Source organism: Haliotis rubra, unplaced genomic scaffold (assembly GCF_003918875.1).
Source record: "Haliotis rubra isolate DU_JTF1 unplaced genomic scaffold, ASM391887v1 Scf115, whole genome shotgun sequence".
Taxonomy (NCBI): domain Eukaryota; kingdom Metazoa; phylum Mollusca; class Gastropoda; order Lepetellida; family Haliotidae; genus Haliotis; species Haliotis rubra.
This window is the reverse complement of record NW_025765059.1, coordinates 647,325-668,502: the sequence shown is the minus strand read 5'-3', so window position 1 is coordinate 668,502 and position 21,178 is coordinate 647,325. Positions and strand designations below refer to the sequence as shown.

Genomic DNA, 21,178 nt, shown 5'->3' with positions numbered 1-21,178 from the left:
TAGAAGAGTTGTACCAGTAGTAGTCGTAGTTAACCTAGAGGATAGTGGCCGTCGTGGTTGATGACAGCGGCAGCAGTAGCAGCAACAGCAGCAGCAGCAGTAGCAGTACACCGGAACTTTTTGTTGTTGTTGCATACCTACCATCTATCACGCCTTTATGGCTCATGTCACACAATCACGACAACATTGATAAATCTCATGCCATACTGGGCTCATATGAAAATCTGCACATTTTGACCGCTTAAAATCACACAAATATAGGCCTGAATTCATCGTTTTCAGTGACTTTTCTGAGAAGAGAATTTGAAATTTTGCCATCTTTGTAGCAATTAATAAAACCCCTTATTTGTTATTTTGCATCTAGTGTATCATGACAACTCCAAACATTTCCACTTCATCTTCAACTCCATTTTAAGATGGGTTGAAAGAAAGTACATTTCAAATATTTTATTGTGATCTTGGCGTAATTATTCTATTATCTTTGTATGCTCTTTGGAACTTCAATCATTTAGTAGATCTGTTGAATACAGATATTTTACTGACTTTGTAAAATGGCTCAAACATCAAGGCATTTCAGAAATTGCCTATGAATTATTCATATTTTATACATACATGCCAACAATGAAAAGGTTTGTGAATTGCAGATATTGTACATTATTATATGAATAATAGCAGGCAATTTTTTCTGAAATCATCTACCATATTCCCCATGAAGGAACAATATCCCAGGCGCCTGCAGCTGATAAAGAAACGTGTTTGACGTCACGTGTCCTTCAGACAGATTTATTTCAGTAAAAAGCCATAGGCCCAAAATACAGTCTTTACAGAATGTTTAACCTATGTGCGATGTAATAAAGTAGTATTAATCGTTTTCCTTAATCTTTGAACTTTCCCCAGATGATGACATACATTATAAGTAAAATCATTATTTGTTGATGTTGACATCAAATTTACAAAGTGTTGTACAGATTGGTGTCTTTCAAGATTTTAGTATTGTGAAATATGTCCAACAATAGAGCACCAAACATGGGTAACAATAACTTCGGTTTTGTTTAGATTAACTTGCATACCTGTTTCCTGACAAAATATTTTAAGGGCATTAATCTTTCTCTGCAACTGGTTGCAGGTATCAGAATGCTGATACATCATCTGCAAACAGTAAAGCAAAGACATAATAATAACAGGTGTAATGAATACTCCTTTGCCTCCTTTATTTTCCTGTGTGTTAATGGTTGATAATAATTATAAACATCTGAGGACTTATAATAGAGCCCTGACGGGTTCCAACATTACAGGAAAAACAACTTGACAGACCATGGGTGGTTCTCGCACAAAAGGTGTATGTGTTGATGTTAAGGGCCTTCCCAGATAGTCCTGCTTTCTCTCAGGAGTGTAAAAGTACATGATGTTAAGTAGTGTCAAATGCCCTGGGGACAATGACACTGAAGACAATGGCTTTTACCTCTCTTTTTACAAGAGTCTTTCTGGATAATAGCTTGCAGTGTGAAAATAGTATCTGTTGTAAAATCTGTTCTTAAATCTGTTGTTTTCCCTGAACCCAGCTTGAGCTTTACTGATGATACTGTTTGTTTCACACCAACCCTTTAGCCTTTTATTTAGACTGGAGGTGAATACCTTACGTAGGGAGTCAATATACGATATGCCTCTATAATTATTTGGGCCATTTCTGTTACCAGATTTTTACGATGGACATATAATACCTTTACCACAGCTAGAAGGACAACAACCGTTATCCTAGATTCTGTTGAAGAGAGTCACGAGAAGTGGAATAGTTAATTGTTTGGATGCCTTTTGGAACTCATTGGCAATACCACTTGGTCCAGGGCCTTATTATTGGGTAAAGAAGAGATGCAAGATAGAACTTCTTGCTGATAAATGGGTTGATTTATAGACTGAGTGTTCCCAGTAGTAGGTAAGATAGGCTGAATCTGTTCCTGAGTGTTATGCTGGCTCTCAGTTGAAAGGAGTTTTGTAAAGTGTTCTGTCCACTGCTTGCATGCTGTTGTGTTTACGAAATTGACTGGTGATCTGAATTCTTCTCCAAGAAGTCTTTTCCAAAATACCCTTGGGTCACATATACATACACATTGATTTCGACCATATCCCACCACTGCCTCTACTACAAAAAAAAGTAAAACTCGACTCACTTCTTATCTAACTGACAACAGAATTAGACATGTGGATGTTTCATTCTGTCGTAAGCCACACCCATTCGGCACATTTTCCACACGATATCCACATTGTTTGTGTTGCAGCAATCTACATGCAGGTGTAGGGTGCGCCTTACATCTTAAATAAATTAGTTTGACCTACTGAACTTCCTTTTCATATGACTTTCGTTTTGAGACATGAACAGTTACAGTGCATTCTGGAGACATGAACAGTTGCAGTGCATTCTGGAGAGACATGAACAGTTGCAATGCATTCTGGAGAGAGACATGGACAGTTGCAGTGCATTCTGGAGAGAGACATGAACAGTTGCAGTGCATTCTGGAGAGGCATGAACAGTTGCAGCGCATTCTGGAGAGACATGAACAGTTGCAGTGCATTCTGGAGAGACATGAACAGTTGCAGTGCATTCTGGAGAGAGACATGAACAGTTGCAGTGCATTCTGGAGAGAGACATGAACAGTTGCAGTGCATTCTGGAGAGAGACATGAACAGTTGCAGTGCATTCTGAGAGAGACATGAACAGTTGCAGTGCATTCTGGAGAGAGACATGAACAGTTGCAGTGCATTCTGAGAGAGACATGAACAGTTGCAGTGCATTCTGGAGAGACATGAACAGTTGCAGTGCATTCTGGAGAGAGACATGAACAGTTGCAGTGCATTCTGGAGAGACATGAACAGTTGCAGTGCATTCTGGAGAGAGACATGAACAGTTGCAGTGCATTCTGGAGAGAGACATGAACAGTTGCAGTGCATTCTGGAGAGAGACATGAACAGTTGCAGTGCATTCTGGAGAGAGACATGAACAGTTGCAGTGCATTCTGGAGAGACATGAACAGTTGCAGTGCATTCTGGAGAGAGACATGAACAGTTGCAGTGCATTCTGGAGAGAGACATGAACAGTTGCAGTGCATTCTGAGAGAGACATGAACAGTTGCAGTGCATTCAGTGCAGAGAGACATGAACAGTTGCAGTGCATTCTGGAGACATGAACATGCAGTGCACAGTTGACAGTTGCAGTGCATTCTGGAGAGAGACATGGACAGTTGCAGTGCATTCTGAGAGAGACATGGACAGTTGCAGTGCATTCTGGAGAGAGACATGGACAGTTGCAGTGCATTCTGGAGAGAGACATGGACAGTTGCAGTGCATTCTGGAGAGAGACATGGACAGTTGCAGTGCATTCTGGAGAGAGACATGGACAGTTGCAGTGCATTCTGGAGAGACATGGACAGTTGCAGTGCATTCTGGAGAGACATGGACAGTTGCAGTGCATTCTGGAGAGAGACATGGACAGTTGAAGTGCATTCTGGAGAGAGACATGGACAGTTGAAGTGCATTCTGGAGAGAGACATGAACAGTTGAAGTGCATTCTCCTTGTCTTATAAATAGATTGTGCAAGTGTACCTTCTGTGACAATAGCCAGTGTACCCAAATACGTCGTAAAGTATCACTGTATATTGACGGGCAATAATGAGCCAGGTAGTCTACATATGCAGATAGTCTACGGCCATACTAGAGCCAACAACTGTGTATTGTGTCCTAGATGTTGAAGGCCAAACTTTGGGCCCACATATCGTAATGAAACACTCATGTTAATGGCGTTTACGTTACACAATAACCGTCTCAAAGAAATATCCAGCACAAAGCACAATAGTTTATTGTTCCGATTTTAGCAAACAATTCAGGGCCGCCTCCATGGTCTTGTAGATAGTGATTGCCTGGAAAGCGCAAGGTCGGTGGTTCGAGCCCTGGTTCGAGCCCTGGTTGCGTCACACCAGAACTCTTTGTCATGAGAGATGATTGAGTATTGTTTTACGCCGCTTTTAGCAATATCCCAACCAAAATACCGACTGGGGACAGGTGATTCGAACGAAGGTATACGGTGGGATGAGCGAACACTTTACCAACTAGGCTATCCCAGGTTATTTAGGCGATCGGGTGGTCCTCGAAGATCCTGACTTTCTGGATGCTGGTCATCGTGTCTCCATGCCATCAATGGACAAACCGTATACTGGATGATTCGTCATACTAATATCAAGCATGTAAGACTAATGTTTGAGTCTAGCTCGTTATATCCGGGATTTCCTATAGTTTTAGGGGCTGTGTGTGGATGCATAGACAGACTGAGTGTCTTATCTGGATCGTCAACTTAGGTGAAGGCAGGAAAATGTATACGAGTTTGTTATTCTGCCCCAAGCCTTATTATTCATATTACTGAGTCAACTAAGGCACAAAATGATAAAACTTGTTGACCGTTGTACATTCTGCTTTGCCGAGACCAGATTGTTACCAAGCTCTGACGTATGAGTGTTTCACTGACGCAGGGGTGACTCTGCACGGAATATGTATGTTATCAAGCCTTGACGTATGAGCATTTGACTGACACAGGGGTGACACTGCACGGAATATGTATGTTATCAAGCCTTGACGTATGAGCATTTGACTGACACAGGGGTGACACTGCACAGAATATGTATGTTATCAAGCCTTGACGTATGAGCATTTGACTGACACAGGGGTGACACTGCACGGAATATGTATGTTATCAAGCCTTGACGTATGAGCATTTGACTGACACAGGGTGACACTGCACGGAATATGTATGTTATCAAGCCTTGACGTATGAGCATTTGACTGACACAAGGGTGACACTGCACGGAATATGTATGTTATCAAGCCTTGACGTATGAGCATTTGACTGACACAGGGGTGACACTGCACGGAATATGTATGTTATCAAGCCTTGACGTATGAATATTTGACTGACGCAGGGGTGACACTGCACGGAATATGTATGTTATCAAGCCTTGACGTATGAGCATTTGACTGACACAGCGGTGACACTGCTCGGAATATGTATGTTATCAAGCCTTGAGGTATAAGTATTTGACTGACACAGGGGTGACACTGCACGGAATATGTATGTTATCACGCCTTGACGTAATGAATATTTGACTGACGCAGGGATGAGACTGCAGAGAATATGTATGTTATCACGCCTTGACGTATGAGCATTTGACTGACACAGGGGTGACACTGCACGGAATATGTATGTTATCAAGCCTTGACGTATGAGCATTTGACTGACACTGCACGAAATATGTATGTTATCAAGCCTTGACGTAATGAATATTTGACTGACACGGTTGACACTGCGCGGAATATGTATGTTATCACGCCTTGACGTATGAGTATTTGACTGACACGGTTGACACTGCGCGGAATATGTAAGCTATCACGCCTTGACGTAATGAGTATTTGACTGACACAGGGGTGACACTGCGCGGAATATGTATGATCCCTTAAGGTGTGAGTTAGGAACCCATGCTTTTCGGAAGAGGCAAATATGAAGACGATACGGTCAGGCTGGATGACCCAAGGCTGGATATCCCAACCTGTTGATGCTCATGTCATTTAATTGATTACCACATCCAGACTCGATTATTGTAGACCGCCATATTGCTCAGTCTGGTGTTACATCATGCAAAGAAATAACAGGATGTGCTCGTTTCCAGGGAGACGAGAACCTTGAGCGGGGCAACTGGGGCAGCAAGGTCGACTTCTTCCTCTCATGCCTGGGATACGCCGTCGGCCTCGGCAATGTGTGGAGGTTCCCCTATCTGGCCTACCGGAATGGAGGAGGTGAGTGAATGAGAAACTTTCCAGATTCTGATACCTTTCGGTATGGACTTACAGATACGAATCATCAAAAATGCAAATTCAACTTATAAAATGGGAAAAATAACGCGATGGAAAAAACTCTAGTTTAGTTCAAACGATTCACTAAATTCACCCCAGCTTGGGGTGAAAAGTGGTTTCAACAGCTGGGCTGCGCTCATAGCGCATGCGCAGTGAATAGGTTCGCGCAGCTTGGACGAGGGATGTCCAGATTATAAGATCGTGAGCAGGTGTAGTCTAATCAAAACAAATAGTAAATAATCTACTCATTACATAAAAGAACCTTGTTAGGATCTAGATCTACTCAGCTATGTGTCAACCAGTGAGGTGTTCGAAATTTCAAGACGGAAAACCTTCGCTGGCGGTAAGTACTCGGTGAAGGCTTTCATGTGAGCTATTTTTCTAATGTTTTGTTGATATTTCACAGGCGCGAGCTTTATATATTTTATGACAGTATATTACCGATTTAACTGTTTATATAATTTCATTTGTCTATTTCACCACACGTTCTTCTTACCGAGTCAGTTTCTCAGTTCGTTACTTTAAAGCAATGTCATTAATTAGCATTGACAGAATTTCTAACTGTGATATAGATATGTCTTTGTCACAGAAACTTCAATGTCTGTTTTATTGACACCTATGTGTCTGCCTGTCTCCTAATGACAATATGCAATACACAACTTCGATCACTGACCGCATGCAATTTGAACTTGACACCTATCAGGCTATACACCATAAACCAAACGCATTGATTTATGGCTCGTGCACCCGAGTTCGGTCTCTGTCACATTATGTAATTACACAGACAGGCAGGTATGATACTTGTACACATGACATGTTATGATGTCTGTTGATTGCAAAATGTCATACACAAAAAATGAACATGTATTTACAAAACCTAACATCTCTATATACACACACACAATGAGCCGTGAGGGCATCTGCAAATGAACCAGCCACTTGACTGCACACCCACCCGCTCTGACTGGGTTCGGTATCCCAGGTGCTTCGTTTCGAAGGAAGTAAACAAAATATGGCACTTTTGATTTGCGATTGTACGCTTATAATTTGGTTTATATGTTTTTTCATAATCAGCAATGTATACTATGTCATGAATAAGTGATAATTGTGTTTTAATCATGTTTGACCTTTAAGTGTTAACGTGAAATCGGCAATATTTCAGCCATATAGTGACGAGATCACAGAGGCATGTCACGCTTAGAAACAGCGTTAAAAGACATATAGGTACATAGACCCTACACTAGTACTATATAAAAGGAAAGGGATGTAACGACGGAACCACCCCCTCCTCAATCAAAGTTAGATTTCAACACGTAAACTATTTTTAATAAACAAATTTAAAAGGTGAGTTTCCGCTGTCTTGGGTGATCCATGATTTTGGCTTGGAATTGCGGAGGTAGCTGTTTTCGGTGAGTCGTGGTGTATAACTTTTGAAATAATGATCCGATTGTGACCATTTATAGTTCATTTTGTAGGGAAATCATCTCGCTTTCGATCCGTAGGCCTCGACGGGGCCTTATAAATAGTTTACGTGGTGAAATCTAACTTTGATTAAGGAGGGGGTTGTTCCGTCGTTACATCCCTTTCCTTTTATATAGTACTAGGGTAGGGTCTATATACCTATGTCTTTTAACGCTGTTTCTAAGCGTGACACGCCCCTGTGGACGAGATCAAGTCTACAAATACTCAGGGCCATCATAAGCCCAAAGTCATATTCAAAATAATTTATTTATAAACACATTTTATCATTCCAATATTAAGGGAATTGAGTGACAACAGGTACAAGTATGTCCTGCCATATCTATTACATATAGGGAGAAAAGTGAAATGGGTGCGAGGGGAGTGTTTAGAGGTTGTCCGTTAACTCGGAAGATTACGTATACAATACGTATACAATAAACTGTGGTTATAACGAACTCAAAGGGACCAGTAATTGTAGTTCGTTACAACCGTAGTTCGTTATATCCGTAGTTCGTTATAACCGTAGTCGTTATTACCATAGTTCGTTATACACATTTCTACTACAACATTCAGCAACTGACCGGGACTTGAAACAGATGCGTTTTCGATATAAGCATAGTTTACTGTATGTTGTTCTGCGGGCATCCCGGTTTAGAACAGCTCCCTTGAGGCGCGACTTCCTGGTTCACGTCAAACCGAGACACAGTTGACTGCGTTTGTTAAGTAGCTGATAATATTTAACCTGCTTGACTAATAAGTTCTCGTCACATGCCATTGTCCCTATTGCGTTAAAAATTCACACAAGAAAAACACATCGAATTAATAATAAAAGCAGCTGAACTCGCCCTCTGACAGGTGTGTGAAATACCTAAAGTACATGTTGAGAATAGACGTCTACCAACGAGACAACAGCCTTGCGTATCACTGCATTGTATGTCAGTCATGTCACTGTGGGGAACAATGTATCGACTGGAAAAAGTTTGTTTCTCTCGGACGAAACCCATTGTCCACCTTCCTCACATTAGATCCACATGTATAGCATGTTATCTCCACGACAAGAAACAGTTTTATACATAGGTTGTTCACGCAATGCTGGGGTGCTTTTGGAAATATATTATGTAAGCATTAGCAAAGCTCTGATTTCTCTGGATGTCGGTAAGGCCGATTAAAAAGATGTAGTAGTTCCGATTAAACCTCTTTGAAATTTAGGGTAGGGAGGTAGGATTTAAAAAAAAACATTACATTTTTTTAGAGGTAAAGTACAAACAAATAACACATTTATCAATGTGTAATTGTTTATTCAATCAAGCTTGCGGCCATCATGTCGACTTTCGCTATCAGAACGACCATTCCGCCTAAAAAAGATGGGTCGGTCGGGGAATCGGAACCACAACATTTCTTTTCAGGTCTAAAGACTACAACTATGTGGTAGAAACTTAAGTGTGTTGTCGTTTATATATACGTTTGCAGAAATAGACTTAATAGCGAATATTAACTCGTACAGCATCTCTCAATAAAATCAAATTGCCATATGTAAGAAGAAAAAACGTAGTTGTTCCGCTACTTTAAAATTGTACAAAACGGGAGTTCTTGAACTTCGTTTGGGTTGTTTACAATACATGCTGAACTAACTGTATTAACAAACCTATTTCGAACAAAACTGATTTCGACATTGATTAACTGAACACGTTTAGTATGCAAAGCGTACTGTCACTTCTTTGCTTTGTACAAATGGTGTTGATCGATCTGAAGATCGAGAGGGAGATGGGGTAGCCTAGTGGTTAAAGCGTTCGCTCGTCACGCTGCAGACCCGGGTTCGATTCCCCACATGGGTACAATGTGTGAAGCCCATTTCTGGTGTCCCCCGCCGTTGTTATTGCTGGAATATTGCTAAAAGCGGCGTACAACCAAATTCTCTCACTCATGTCAATCACATGACGGTTTGGTTCAAACCTCAATATGTAGTAGATACAACGGAGCAAATTATTGTATGCATGTCCTTTCTTAATATCGTGTTATATTATATATAAATATGTTAAATGACACATTTCAGGTGCGTTCTTTATCCCCTATACAATCATGCTGGGGCTTGTGGGCATCCCAATCTTCTTCCTTGAACTCTCTCTGGGCCAGTTCACCAGTAGCGGACCCGCCACATGCTGGAAGTTTGCGCAGCTTTTCAGGGGTAGGTAACTCTTTCTGAAGTTCTATCGGACTTGTACATGTTAGACCGAGATTCACTGATTATTCTCCTTTACGTGACTGTCTCATTACATTGCACAATATGGTGGTGGTAACGGAATGACCCGAGGGGAGCCGAATGTATGCTTTAGATTCAAATGGGAACCAGTCTTGACCAGTGCCACAAGATTAATATAATATACCTGGATGTTATATACCACAGAACATCGGTTGTGTCTGGACCACGTGAGAAGTAATGAAAGTCCGTTTACAAGTCTGTTGCAAGTACTTCTATCAATAACAAAGACATCATTAAAATCACATCATTGTTTATCAATCTCCAAGTAATCGCTAATCGTGAATTTGACACCTTCATCTGAACCCATAATGATCCGCCTCCGTGGTGTCCGCCCGGAGAGCGGAAGGTCGCGTCATACCAAAAGACGTTAAAATATGGTACTTGTTGATCCCTGCCTGGCGCTCGGCATTAATGGGTACAACAAGGACTGGTCGACTCGGAGTCAGTATAATGTGTCTGAGTGGGGTATTCATGCTTCACTGCGGCATGGTATCTCAGTGAGCTAGCACTATAAAACCAGCTTAAGTCTGGGCTAGTACAAGCAGCTGCACATACACATACACACGCATGCACGTCGTCATATGAGCGAAATATTCTCAAGCACGACGTTAAACCCAATTTCACCTCACCTCACCCATAGCACGTTGGCACCATACACGTGGATAACATCAACAGGAAAGCTCCAAATATCAGCATCCATTCCGGCTTCCTCCCTTGCTGACAGTTGAGACTGATATTCTTTATAAAATGCATAAAATACAACTCAATCGATCTTCATGTCAATCAATGAAGTTTTTGAAGAATATACATTATTTATGAATGATTTGGTAGTGTTTGCTTACCTTCAGTGTGTGTGCGTCTTTCAGGAATTGGTCTGGGCATGGTGATCGTGTCTTCCCTCGTCGCCATCTACTACAACATGATCATCGGCTGGGCCTTCTACTACCTGTTTGCCTCCTTCACTTCCAAGCTTCCGTGGTCCGAGTGCGGGGATTGGAGCTCAATATGTAAGACTGTTGTTGTAGTGAAGAACACCCGACGTCCCAAGATCATACCACCAATGTTTAAATGTTGAACGGGGGCGGTGGGGTAGCCTTGTGGTTAAAGCGTTGGCTCGTAACGCCGAAGACCTGGGTTCGAATCCCCACATGGGTACAATGTGTGAAGCCCATTTCTGGTGTCCTCCGCCGTGATGTTGCTGGAATAGTGCTAAAGGCGGCGTAGAACCAAACTCAGTCAGTCAGTCAGTAAATGTTGAACGTTCTCAAAGTACTTCACGATTCCTTGACCACATTAGATTCTGTGTACGTCACATACGAATCACAGACGTTAACCGCATCATGTTCGTCTATCGTAAAATTTTCAAATTAGGATACCCATTGGCGGACATTAGGATACCCATTGGCGGACATTAGGATACCAATTCAACCACATTACAAGACCCTGTCACCTATATTCATGATACCTCGCGTCTTTCAAATGCCCAAACATTTCCACACCCGGTGACCAACTTCGATAAATGACAATGTTATTCATTTTTTATAGCGCTTATTTCCAATGTAGCACTGCCTACAGTCCGTTTGAGTCAGAAACGGACCGATGAATTGCAAATTTTATCATTGTACAAAATTGCCACATAAACATAAATAGTACACATGTTTATCATTTACTAATACCCAACAACTTTCTTATATTTGAAAATTTTCCGGACTCCACCAAAAAAGTTCTTTAAGAAACTATCATTAATTTTTTGACATAGTTCACTATTTGTTACGAGGGAGGAGTGCAGAGAAAGGGACAGCCAGGTGTTCGAGACAGGATGGAGACGGCACAGCACAGGCTAATGATTCAATAACTTGGTGGGCACTTGTGCACGTTCTTCTCTAACACCTGGCTGTCCCTTTCTCTGCACTCCTCCCTCGTAACAAATAGTGAACTGTGTCAAAATTTTGACGATAGTTTCTTAAAGAACTTTTTTTGGTGGAGTCCGGAAAATTTTCAAACATAAGAAAGCTGTTGGGTATTAGTAAATGATAAACATGTGTACTATTTATATTTATGTGGCAATTTTGTACAATGATAAATTTGCAATTCATCGGTCCGTTTCTGACCCAAACGGACTGTAGAAGCGCTGAATTATTACGCCGGATAACCCAAGATGCCTGTGAAGCGCAAGAAGGTTAATAGTCACTTGACCTATCCCACCGGGTACCCATTTTCTGCTGGGCGAACAGAGACACATTTGAACAAACTCGCTTGCCTAAGGTGAGACCACATGTGCTTCGTTGTGGGGCAGGACTAAAGTCCCAGGAAACTCTGAGGAGTCAAGCTGCCAAATACGGTCACCTATCCAATGACTCCCCGCGCTCAACGTTGCTTAACTTCAACTGATTCGTGACCTGAGCTCTATTCACAGGAACACACACCACCACTTCGAGATATCTTGCAACGGATATTACAGCGCCCTATTAGAAACATTCCGATATGGAAACACCAAGATTACTATAGCCTGTCGCCCACTTTAACATACATCGTCAAGTAGATGACATGTACCAATTATCGTCTTCGAGTTACATTGTCACCAACTCTAAGATAACCTGACCGCTTCCGTGGTGTAGTGGTTAGAGCGTCCGCCCGGAGAGCGGAAGGTCGCGGAAGGTCGCGGATTCGATCCCCGACCGCGTCATACCAAAAGACGTTAAAATATGGTACCTCTTGGTCCCTGCCTGGCGCTTGGCATTAATGGGTACAATAAGGACTGGTCGACTCGGAGTCAGTATAATGTGTCTGAGAAGGGTATTCATGCTTCACTGCGGCATGGTATCTCAGTGGGCTAGCACTATAAAACCAGTTTACGTCTGGGCTAGTGCAAGCAGCCGCACCTACGCATACACACGCATGCACGTCGTCATATGAGCAAAATATTCACCTCACCTCACCTCACCTCACCTCACCTAAGATTACCTGCTACTGTCATATGTCCTTCAGACTGCTTGGACCGCCTGCCAGTCATGAACAAGACCAGCTGCGAAATGAACTCGTGGGAGCAAACTATAAATGGCACTTGTTTAGACGTTAACGGAACTCTTATGGCCCTGCACAACGAAACCCAGTCCAAAGCAACCATGGGTATTAAAAGGAAACTACCAAGTGAAGAATACTTGAAGTAAGTACCGGGAGATTTGTAAAACCCTTTGATTTAGGAATTGAACATACTGCCTGTTCACTATAATAGGAGTATATGAAACAAACATATGTTTGGTTCAATTGGAGTAACTATACCAGCGGTGGTCTTAAGAGTAGCTTAAGTCCATGTAGGAACTGCGTAGGGCGTTCACACCCACCCTTAACTGAATCTACATGATATGTACGAACCCTGTTAAACACAGTCATTGACTCACGACTTGCAGCAACGTGGTCCTAGGATCTGGCTTTAGCGACGGGATTGGTGACCTCGGCCCTGTAAGGTGGCAGCTCGTCCTGTGTCTCCTCTTGGCCTGGATATTCGTGGCGGCCACTCTCAGCAAGGGTGTGAAATCATCCGGTAAGGTGAGTCATGCAGCAAAGAGAGTCATGACAGCGGCCAAGGTCAGTCAGGAAATCCCACAAGGTCAGTCATAGCAGCTAGCAAGTTTAGTCTTGCGATCCGGCAAGGTCAGTCTTGAGATCCTGACATAGGGCGTGACTCGCTTAGAAACAGACATGTAGGTATGTAGACCCTACCCTATTACTATATAGTAATAGGGTAGGGTCTATATACCTATTTGACCCGTGAAGGTCCGGGTTAGAATGTTGATCTTCAGTAACCCATGCTTGTCGTATGGGCGACTAACGGGATCGGGTGGTCAGGCCGGCTGACCTCTTTGGCACATGTCATCGGTTCCAAATTGCGCAAATCGATGCTCATGTTGTTGATCACTGGATTGTCTGGTCCAGACTCGATTGTGTACAGACATATAACTGGAATATTGGGGAGTGCGGCGTCAAACTCACTCACTCACTCTTTCTAACGCTGTTTCTAAGGGAGACACGCCCCTATGGTTCCAGAAAGGTCAGTCATGACAGCGGGCAATGTCGGTCAGGGACTCGTGGTTGCTCGATGTTGTTGCATCATGCATAGATGTTGCATCTTGTTTTCCTGCCTTATATCCGAAGTTAAGTATATAATATATGAGATCAGGTTCACGTGTTGCTTATCGACCATGGCTCGTTGATGTAAGCCGTGTTAAATACAGTTTCATGTTACTTCAGTTTTTCAGGTTGAAGTAAATGTCTTTTGTCCTACATTTCAGGTTGTTTACGTCACTGCAACCTTCCCCTACCTCGTGCTGGTTATTCTTCTCATCAGAGGAGTGCTGCTGGATGGTTACGAGAAAGGAATAGAGTTCTACATCACACCTAAACTCGACAGGCTATATGATGCTCGGGTACGACATTACAACGCTGTTCACAAATATTTGTAAGAGATTTTGATTCGGAACGATGGTGTCGGATGTTTACTACTCAAACAGCACAAAAACAACAAACAATAATCATCAGGGTTAATCTGGAATTTGGGGTCATGCTACATCTTCTCAACTCATTGTAAGGTGCTGTGGCCTCGTGCCATCGCTCAACTGCTGTGTGGGTCTTTCATGCAATCAATCAATCACTCGCGTCCTGGGAACGATTATCTATAGACATACATTGTGTAATAGCTCTTTTCGCCCAAGCTAAACGACGACGAAGGCGGCTGTCTGGGGACAATCTTTTATTCAGAGTATTGTGAGTGTTTTTTTCTGGTGATCCAGCATGGTACTGATAACTTAGTGCCCTGGAACATTTAGGCAATAATAAAGTTAACAATAACTTGACATTTCAACACACCATCTTAATTCATGACATACTTAACATATCAATCATTACACCATGTTGACATAACAGAAGTCATGTTCAGTACATTGAATTCAATACACCAGATTTAAATGGCAATAGATTTCATTTCATTACACTTCATTGAGTTCTAATACAAATGCCCATTTAAAATATTGCATAATTACATACACATTCTCACATTACATACAAAGAATAAAACCAAGAATGACACAGCCTAATACCATGTAACAAAATCCTTAATACACAAGCGGTCACTTACATATATATGGTATACAGCTTATCAAGTGCATGGCGGCGCCCTTCCAAGACCACATGGCATACTGCAGCATACGCGCTACCGTCTGTAGTACACACTCAGTACAACAATTCATTCATTCAGTCACAAATCACACTTTGGGAAATTATAATGAGTTAGGAATTAAATTATGACGTGGAATAATTTAATTTGGAAAGTAACTAACTTTGTAAAGATAATGTTTGAAATGCTTATTTAAACTATTTTAGAATTATTACTTTTAATTTATATTAACTACAAGAAATTACAATACAATTATAGTTAAAGATAAAATAAGCTCTTACTATAAATTGGATTATAACACTTATTTTACTTGTACCAACAAGCACTGTAAAAATGCCATGCCAAAACAAAAAGGCTCACCTGTCAATCTTTGTGTCCCAATGTGAAGTGAAGCTTAATTGCTCAGGTGCAACACGCAGAGCCAACTGTTTGCCAATCAACCAATCAGAAATCAGCATAACTGATCACATGATAAACAATTGCTAGTGTCATGACCTGACATGACACAACCTTGAACTATTATTTTATATTTTTTTATTTGCATTTTATGACTTATATTAAAATGACCTCAACCGCAACATAATGACATTGCTAAAAATACAACTGGGAAATTGATACATTTTAAGTTTAAATCAACCACATGAAATGTTAGAGGATCAAACCCTGAAATATCATCACTGCTACAATTATACAAATGCACATTGCTGACAAGGGCGTGTAACGCATACCATCCCCTACTAAACAGATGTTTTTATACACGCGCACGTAGTCAACAGCTGTTTTTATATACGCTCACCAAGTACACTGCTGTTTTTATAGACGCTTACCTAGTAAACAATTGGTTTTTTAATATACCCTCACCTTGTAAACAGCTGTTTTTATACACCTCGCAAAGTAAACAACTGTTTTTAATATACGATCACCTAGTAACAGCTGTTTTAATATACGCTCACCTTGTAAACAGCTGTTGTTTTATAAACACTCACCAAGTAAACAACTGTTTTTAATATACGACCACCTAGTAACAGCTGTTTTAATATACGCTCACCTTGTAAACAGCTGTTGTTTTATAAACACTCACCAAGTAAACAACTGTTTTTAATATACGATCACCTAGTAACAGCTGTTTTAATATACGCTCCCCTTGTAAACAGCTGTTGTTTTATAAACACTCACCAAGTAAACAACTGTTTTTAATATACGATCACCTAGTAACAGCTGTTTTAATATACGCTCCCCTTGTAAACAGCTGTTGTTTTATAAACACTCACCAAGTAAACAACTGTTTTTAATATACGATCACCTAGTAACAGCTGTTTTAATATACGCTCCCCTTGTAAACAGCTGTTGTTTTATAAACACTCACCAAGTAAACAACTGTTTTTATCTTCAGGTTTGGAAGGACGCTGCTGTACAAATCTTCTTCTCGCTATCGGCGTCGTGGGGAGGACTGATCGCCCTCTCCAGTTACAACAAGTTCCACAATGACGCTTTCAGGTGAGACAGCTGTGAAGGGTTATGTCCCTTGTGTCTACCAGTATGGTCGTATCAACATTATATCACTCTCACTGTTGCCCAGCTATCCAAGGTCCCTTTATTCGATGGGTCCCTATGGTGATCCAGAAACAGTGGGTTCGAATCCACGATTCACTTTGAATTTCTGGGTTTGTCAACACCATTCGTCATCTTTGGTTTTACCTAAGTGGAAACTTCCAAGACCTGTATGAATGTAGAGTTTTGTCTCCAGTTATCTGTCACGCTTCATATGACTGGAAGGGGCGGTGGGGTAGCCTAGTGGTTAAAGCGTTGGCTCGTCACGCCGACGACCCGGATTCGAATCCCCACATGGGTACAATATGTGAAGCACATTTCTGGTGTCCCCAGCCGTGACGTTGCTGGAATATTGCTAAAAGCGGCGTAAAACCAAACTCAGTGATATGACTGAAATACCCTTCAAAGCAGCGATTAACTAAACGTACTCGCTCATTCCCAAGATGCCATGCCAGGATATCGTTGAAACAATGTTCAATCCTTCGTTAAGCCAATTCACTCACCAGTCATTATTTCTACACTTGGAATGAAACGCAATACCTACCAGCGGGTCATCTTCCATTCCCTGTAACAGGGCCAGTAAGAGGGCCAGTAACATTAACAGTATTATCATGATTTCAGGGATGCACTTTTGGTTTCTCTTGGCAACTGCTTGACGAGTCTGTTTGCTGGTTTTGTCATTTTCTCGTATCTTGGTTTCCTGGCAACAGACCTCAACATGCCCATCGACGAGGTCGCCGAAAAAGGTATTTGCTTTCCCTGACTTCATTGGGATTAACTAATATCCATGACAATATAAAACACGTATTCCGAGATAAATCAATTATAAATGTACATGTTACGACAGGTCGATAATATCTTTATAACTATACTCCTAAAAAAAGATCAATAACACCTACCTGGTGTATCGTGTTCCACAATATTTAATCTGTCATGTATTGAAAAATAACGTAATAACTTAAACATTCCAGTGTTCTTTAACGTCTATTGTGTAGTATCTGTTATGACACGCTTGACATCTCCATAGGAGTGAATGCTGATAGATATTGTCTCATTATAAACTCTGTTCAGTGTGGTGAAACAACAAATGCAATTAGTTACCATAGGAATTGAGTTCGGAAAAGCTGTGAAGTGTATATCGTATCTTTGTTCAGGACCCACACTAACCTTTGTGGTGTATCCATTCGCTGTGACCAAGATGCCCATCTCGCCCCTATGGGCCATCTTGTTCTTCATCATGCTGGTCACTCTTGGCGTGGACAGCGAGGTGAGTTGGTGCGACAACAGCCTACACGTGCGTCAAACACATCTAACAATGGCTTTGACACTTCTGTGTTAAATCTCATCTACATTCATGCTGACAATTACAGATAAAAGAAATGCAAACAAATCTGGTAGTTGAAGTGGTGTTGTCTTGTTCACTTAGAATTTCAAACCATTTTATAGTTGATCTTGTTGCAACTGTTTCTTTGAAACTTTGATACAAACAGAAATTATTGGTCCTTGGCAAAACAAAACGTGTGTGCAATGTTCTAATGCTGCAACAGGCTGTTGCGGGTGTAAAGAACAAACATATATGAGGTGTGAATATTTTTTCCTGTTCAGTTTGTGCTGGTGGAGACGGTCACCACTTCCATCATGGACATGTTCCCCCAGACCAGGAAGTACAAGTCATTCACAGTGGTCTGTTGCTGTGCTGTCTTCTTCCTGCTCGGCCTGACTCTCACCACCAATGTAAGTCTGCTGTTGTTAATGTGTTGCGTGAATGTTGTGTTGTGTGTGAGTCTGTGTGTGTTTGGAATGGCGTGTGTATGCTGTGTCCGTGTGTGTGGGTGTCCGTGTGTGTGGGTGTGGGTGGGGGCGGGTGGATCTGCTGTAGTGAGGATTAGTGTTTTGTATCTATCCTGTGTACAAAAGAAAGTACACACCGGGTGTTTTGAGACTATTAAAACAACGTAAATATTTTGCTAGCAATGTTCCAATTGGGTACGATATCTATGGTGTTATTGCAACATGTACACAATGTTTGTGACTTGTGAGTCGCAATCGAAACACTTTTCTAAATATTACGCTGTTTTCAGGAAAACATTTTACCAAAGCATCAGGTGTGTACTTTCTTTTGAACGTCAGTTTATGTGGAAGCGCGTTGTGTGGTGTTGAAATTTGGTATTGTGGTGATGGATCATTTACGATATGAAAAGTTCCGTCCGCTCTACATGTGAGTGTTTCATGACAGTGTGTAAGTTTACTGTCGTAGTTCCATTGTAACAATCTTCAGTGTATATTGTAAGTGTAACCATACCCTTGTCTCCCCCAGGGTGGCCTGTATATGCTGGATCTGATGGACACCTACTCCGGGGGATGGAACGTTCTGGTCATCTCCTTGGTTGAATGTATCGCCATCAGCTACGTTTATGGTCAGTCTTATTGTATATCATTTTTCATTTTTCAAAACCCTATTGGATAGCAGGCCCCATGTTAATTGTGTACGGTCAGAGGGTGGATCCTATGGCCTACAGCGCTGTGTTTCTTTGAACTACCCTCCCAACCCATAACACACCATAACTACCATACAGTATGTTCACTATGAAGGATCAGCCTACGTCACTCATAACTGTCCTCCTGAGAGGGTACGTAAGTCCCAAAACTTTCAAATCAAAGTAAATTTACTTTACCTGATTTTTAAAACGTAGTATTTTTGTTCTTTTAAAGTTGGCTAAATATTTCCTACAATCGCCAGCGGCTGAAGGGATGGTGTAAATCCAACTAGGGTCCATGCAGGTAGCAAAGGTACTGTAAGTCCCCAAGGTCCCTAGTATGGTGATCTACATTCAGTTGTTGGCGATCTATAGCCTATTTTTATATTGTATTTTCCTCTATAGTTAAAATGTTTTAGACTTAATTACTAGTTTAACATTTATATCTGTGTTATTCTAGTTGTTTTACTGTCCTTTGTCGACAGCTATTTAAATTGATTACCTTGTTTTCATCGCTATATGGATGTAATATTGCCGATGCGATGTAAAATTTTAACTCACTCACTCACTCATAACTGTGCGCAAGTGTGTTGAATATTCTGTCACTTGGAGAATGACGATCATCTCTACGATAGTAGAGATCTTGTCATAAAAGGTCGTAAATGTCAACATTCGACAATCAAGGTCAGTATGGTTTGTTCCAGGTGTGAAGAGGTTCCTGAATGACATTGAATGCATGACTGGAGTGAAGGTGTGCGGTTTCATCCCGTGGGTGGTGGTCAAATACTGGTGGGCAGCCTGCTGGGTCTTCTTCACCCCCTTGGCTGTGACCGTGAGTAGCTTACGTACGTTGCCCGTCGATCCTTCTGTGCAGGACAGGGAGGCCTAATTAAGGGAACCACTGATGATGTGTATAATCTCGGCCATGTTAATAGCCTAGCCAGCACTCTACCTGTAGTCATGGGATTCACCCGAGTGGTAAATGTCTTAGACTAGCATCCAGTGTAGAACTCACCCGCCTGGTATACTTTGCAAGGCGGGTTTAGACTAAACTCAATGTCTTACAGCAGTGGGACAAATATTCTACCAATTCCCCAGTGAATCACTTCCCATCAATATCGTCAGTTTTGTTTGGGAAACTCATGGCGCTCATGGCATACGTTGTGAGGATGTGGCGATATGTGAAAAAAAATAAAAAATTATATTATTGGTGTTTTTATTCTTGTCGTTGAAGCTTGTAGTAGTAGAGGTTGTGGTATTGAATAGATGTTACTGCTTCTTGTTGTAGTGCGTCATGGTGTTCTCGTGGTATGACTACACCCGTCTGGATGGCTACCCAATGTGGGCTGACGCTCTAGGCTGGTTGATGACATTCGTCGTCATCCTTGGCATCTTTATTCCTGCCATCGTCTACCTCTGCATCACACCGGGATCTATTGGAGAAGTAAGTACATACACTACACGACCAGGATTCTGCTGATCTGGAGCTCTTTGTCTGATGTGTATGAGCTGGTTAGAGGGTTAGTCGCAGATTCGTGATCTTCAGTCCGTTGCCTTCATGGTGTTTTGCAAGTGGCAGACTCTCTTGCTTCTCCATTCAGCTGATGCGTGACAATAGGAGCTATTCCTGAAAGCAGCATTGATTTATGTATGGTTGATACACAAGTGGTAGCCTAGGAAACACGACCCTAGTTGAGTAACACTGTATGTTCGCTCCCATGATATATAATTCTGAAAGCACCTTGAGCCATTGAAACTGTTTTAGTTGAGACCATCTAAATCAATATTAATCAAAAGGGGCTTTGACCCAGAATGATTCCTGTTTCGCGCCAACAATCTAATCAGGACGTCCAGCCGCCAAATGTTCCCACAACCGTGACGGACACGGACTGGGCAACTGTCCACCTTGGCAGAATTTCTTCAACTTAAACAATAGGACAATAAGACCGGTTGGTTCCTGACAGATGCCGTTATTTGTAAATATCCCCGTTAGTTCTAGTCTTATTGTAATAAAGTATCCCAGCAGTGTTAGATTTTTCGGATTTTCTTATGTGTGGATGGTTTGATGACTCATCCAGTGTGATTTTATTTCTGTGGTATTTTCCTTGATATGTAATCATGTCATGTAACAACGTGATGTCTGTTTCCCTAGGATATTAAAACACACATTTAATTTTTTTAATCAGTAATATACGTCACATTGCCTTTGCTAGAAAAATCTAAAAATTTACTTAGGTAAATACGTATATACAGTTTTAAACGTTAGTACACAGCAAATGCATACATGTATTTTTATGCAGCAATGAAGTTCATATCCCCACATGTATTTTAGGGAAAAGAATTAATATAATACAGGGATTACTA

The 21,178-nt window shown here is 41.4% G+C and overlaps 1 protein-coding gene across 1 annotated transcript in view; it reads left to right on the top strand.

Annotated features, from left to right (window-relative positions):
- The window catches only part of LOC124254394 (sodium- and chloride-dependent neutral and basic amino acid transporter B(0+)-like), a 32,706-nt gene that overhangs the window by 7,732 nt on the left and 3,796 nt on the right, over positions 1-21,178 (top strand). Inside the window, exons 2-14 of the mRNA XM_046688280.1 lie at positions 5,709-5,835; positions 9,407-9,538; positions 10,480-10,620; positions 12,602-12,779; positions 13,024-13,162; positions 13,906-14,040; positions 16,180-16,283; positions 16,959-17,083; positions 17,492-17,604; positions 17,943-18,071; positions 18,655-18,754; positions 19,519-19,646; positions 20,103-20,258. Coding sequence (XP_046544236.1) covers positions 5,709-5,835; positions 9,407-9,538; positions 10,480-10,620; positions 12,602-12,779; positions 13,024-13,162; positions 13,906-14,040; positions 16,180-16,283; positions 16,959-17,083; positions 17,492-17,604; positions 17,943-18,071; positions 18,655-18,754; positions 19,519-19,646; positions 20,103-20,258 — 1,707 coding nt within the window. The remainder of the gene's footprint in view (positions 1-5,708; positions 5,836-9,406; positions 9,539-10,479; positions 10,621-12,601; positions 12,780-13,023; positions 13,163-13,905; positions 14,041-16,179; positions 16,284-16,958; positions 17,084-17,491; positions 17,605-17,942; positions 18,072-18,654; positions 18,755-19,518; positions 19,647-20,102; positions 20,259-21,178) is intronic.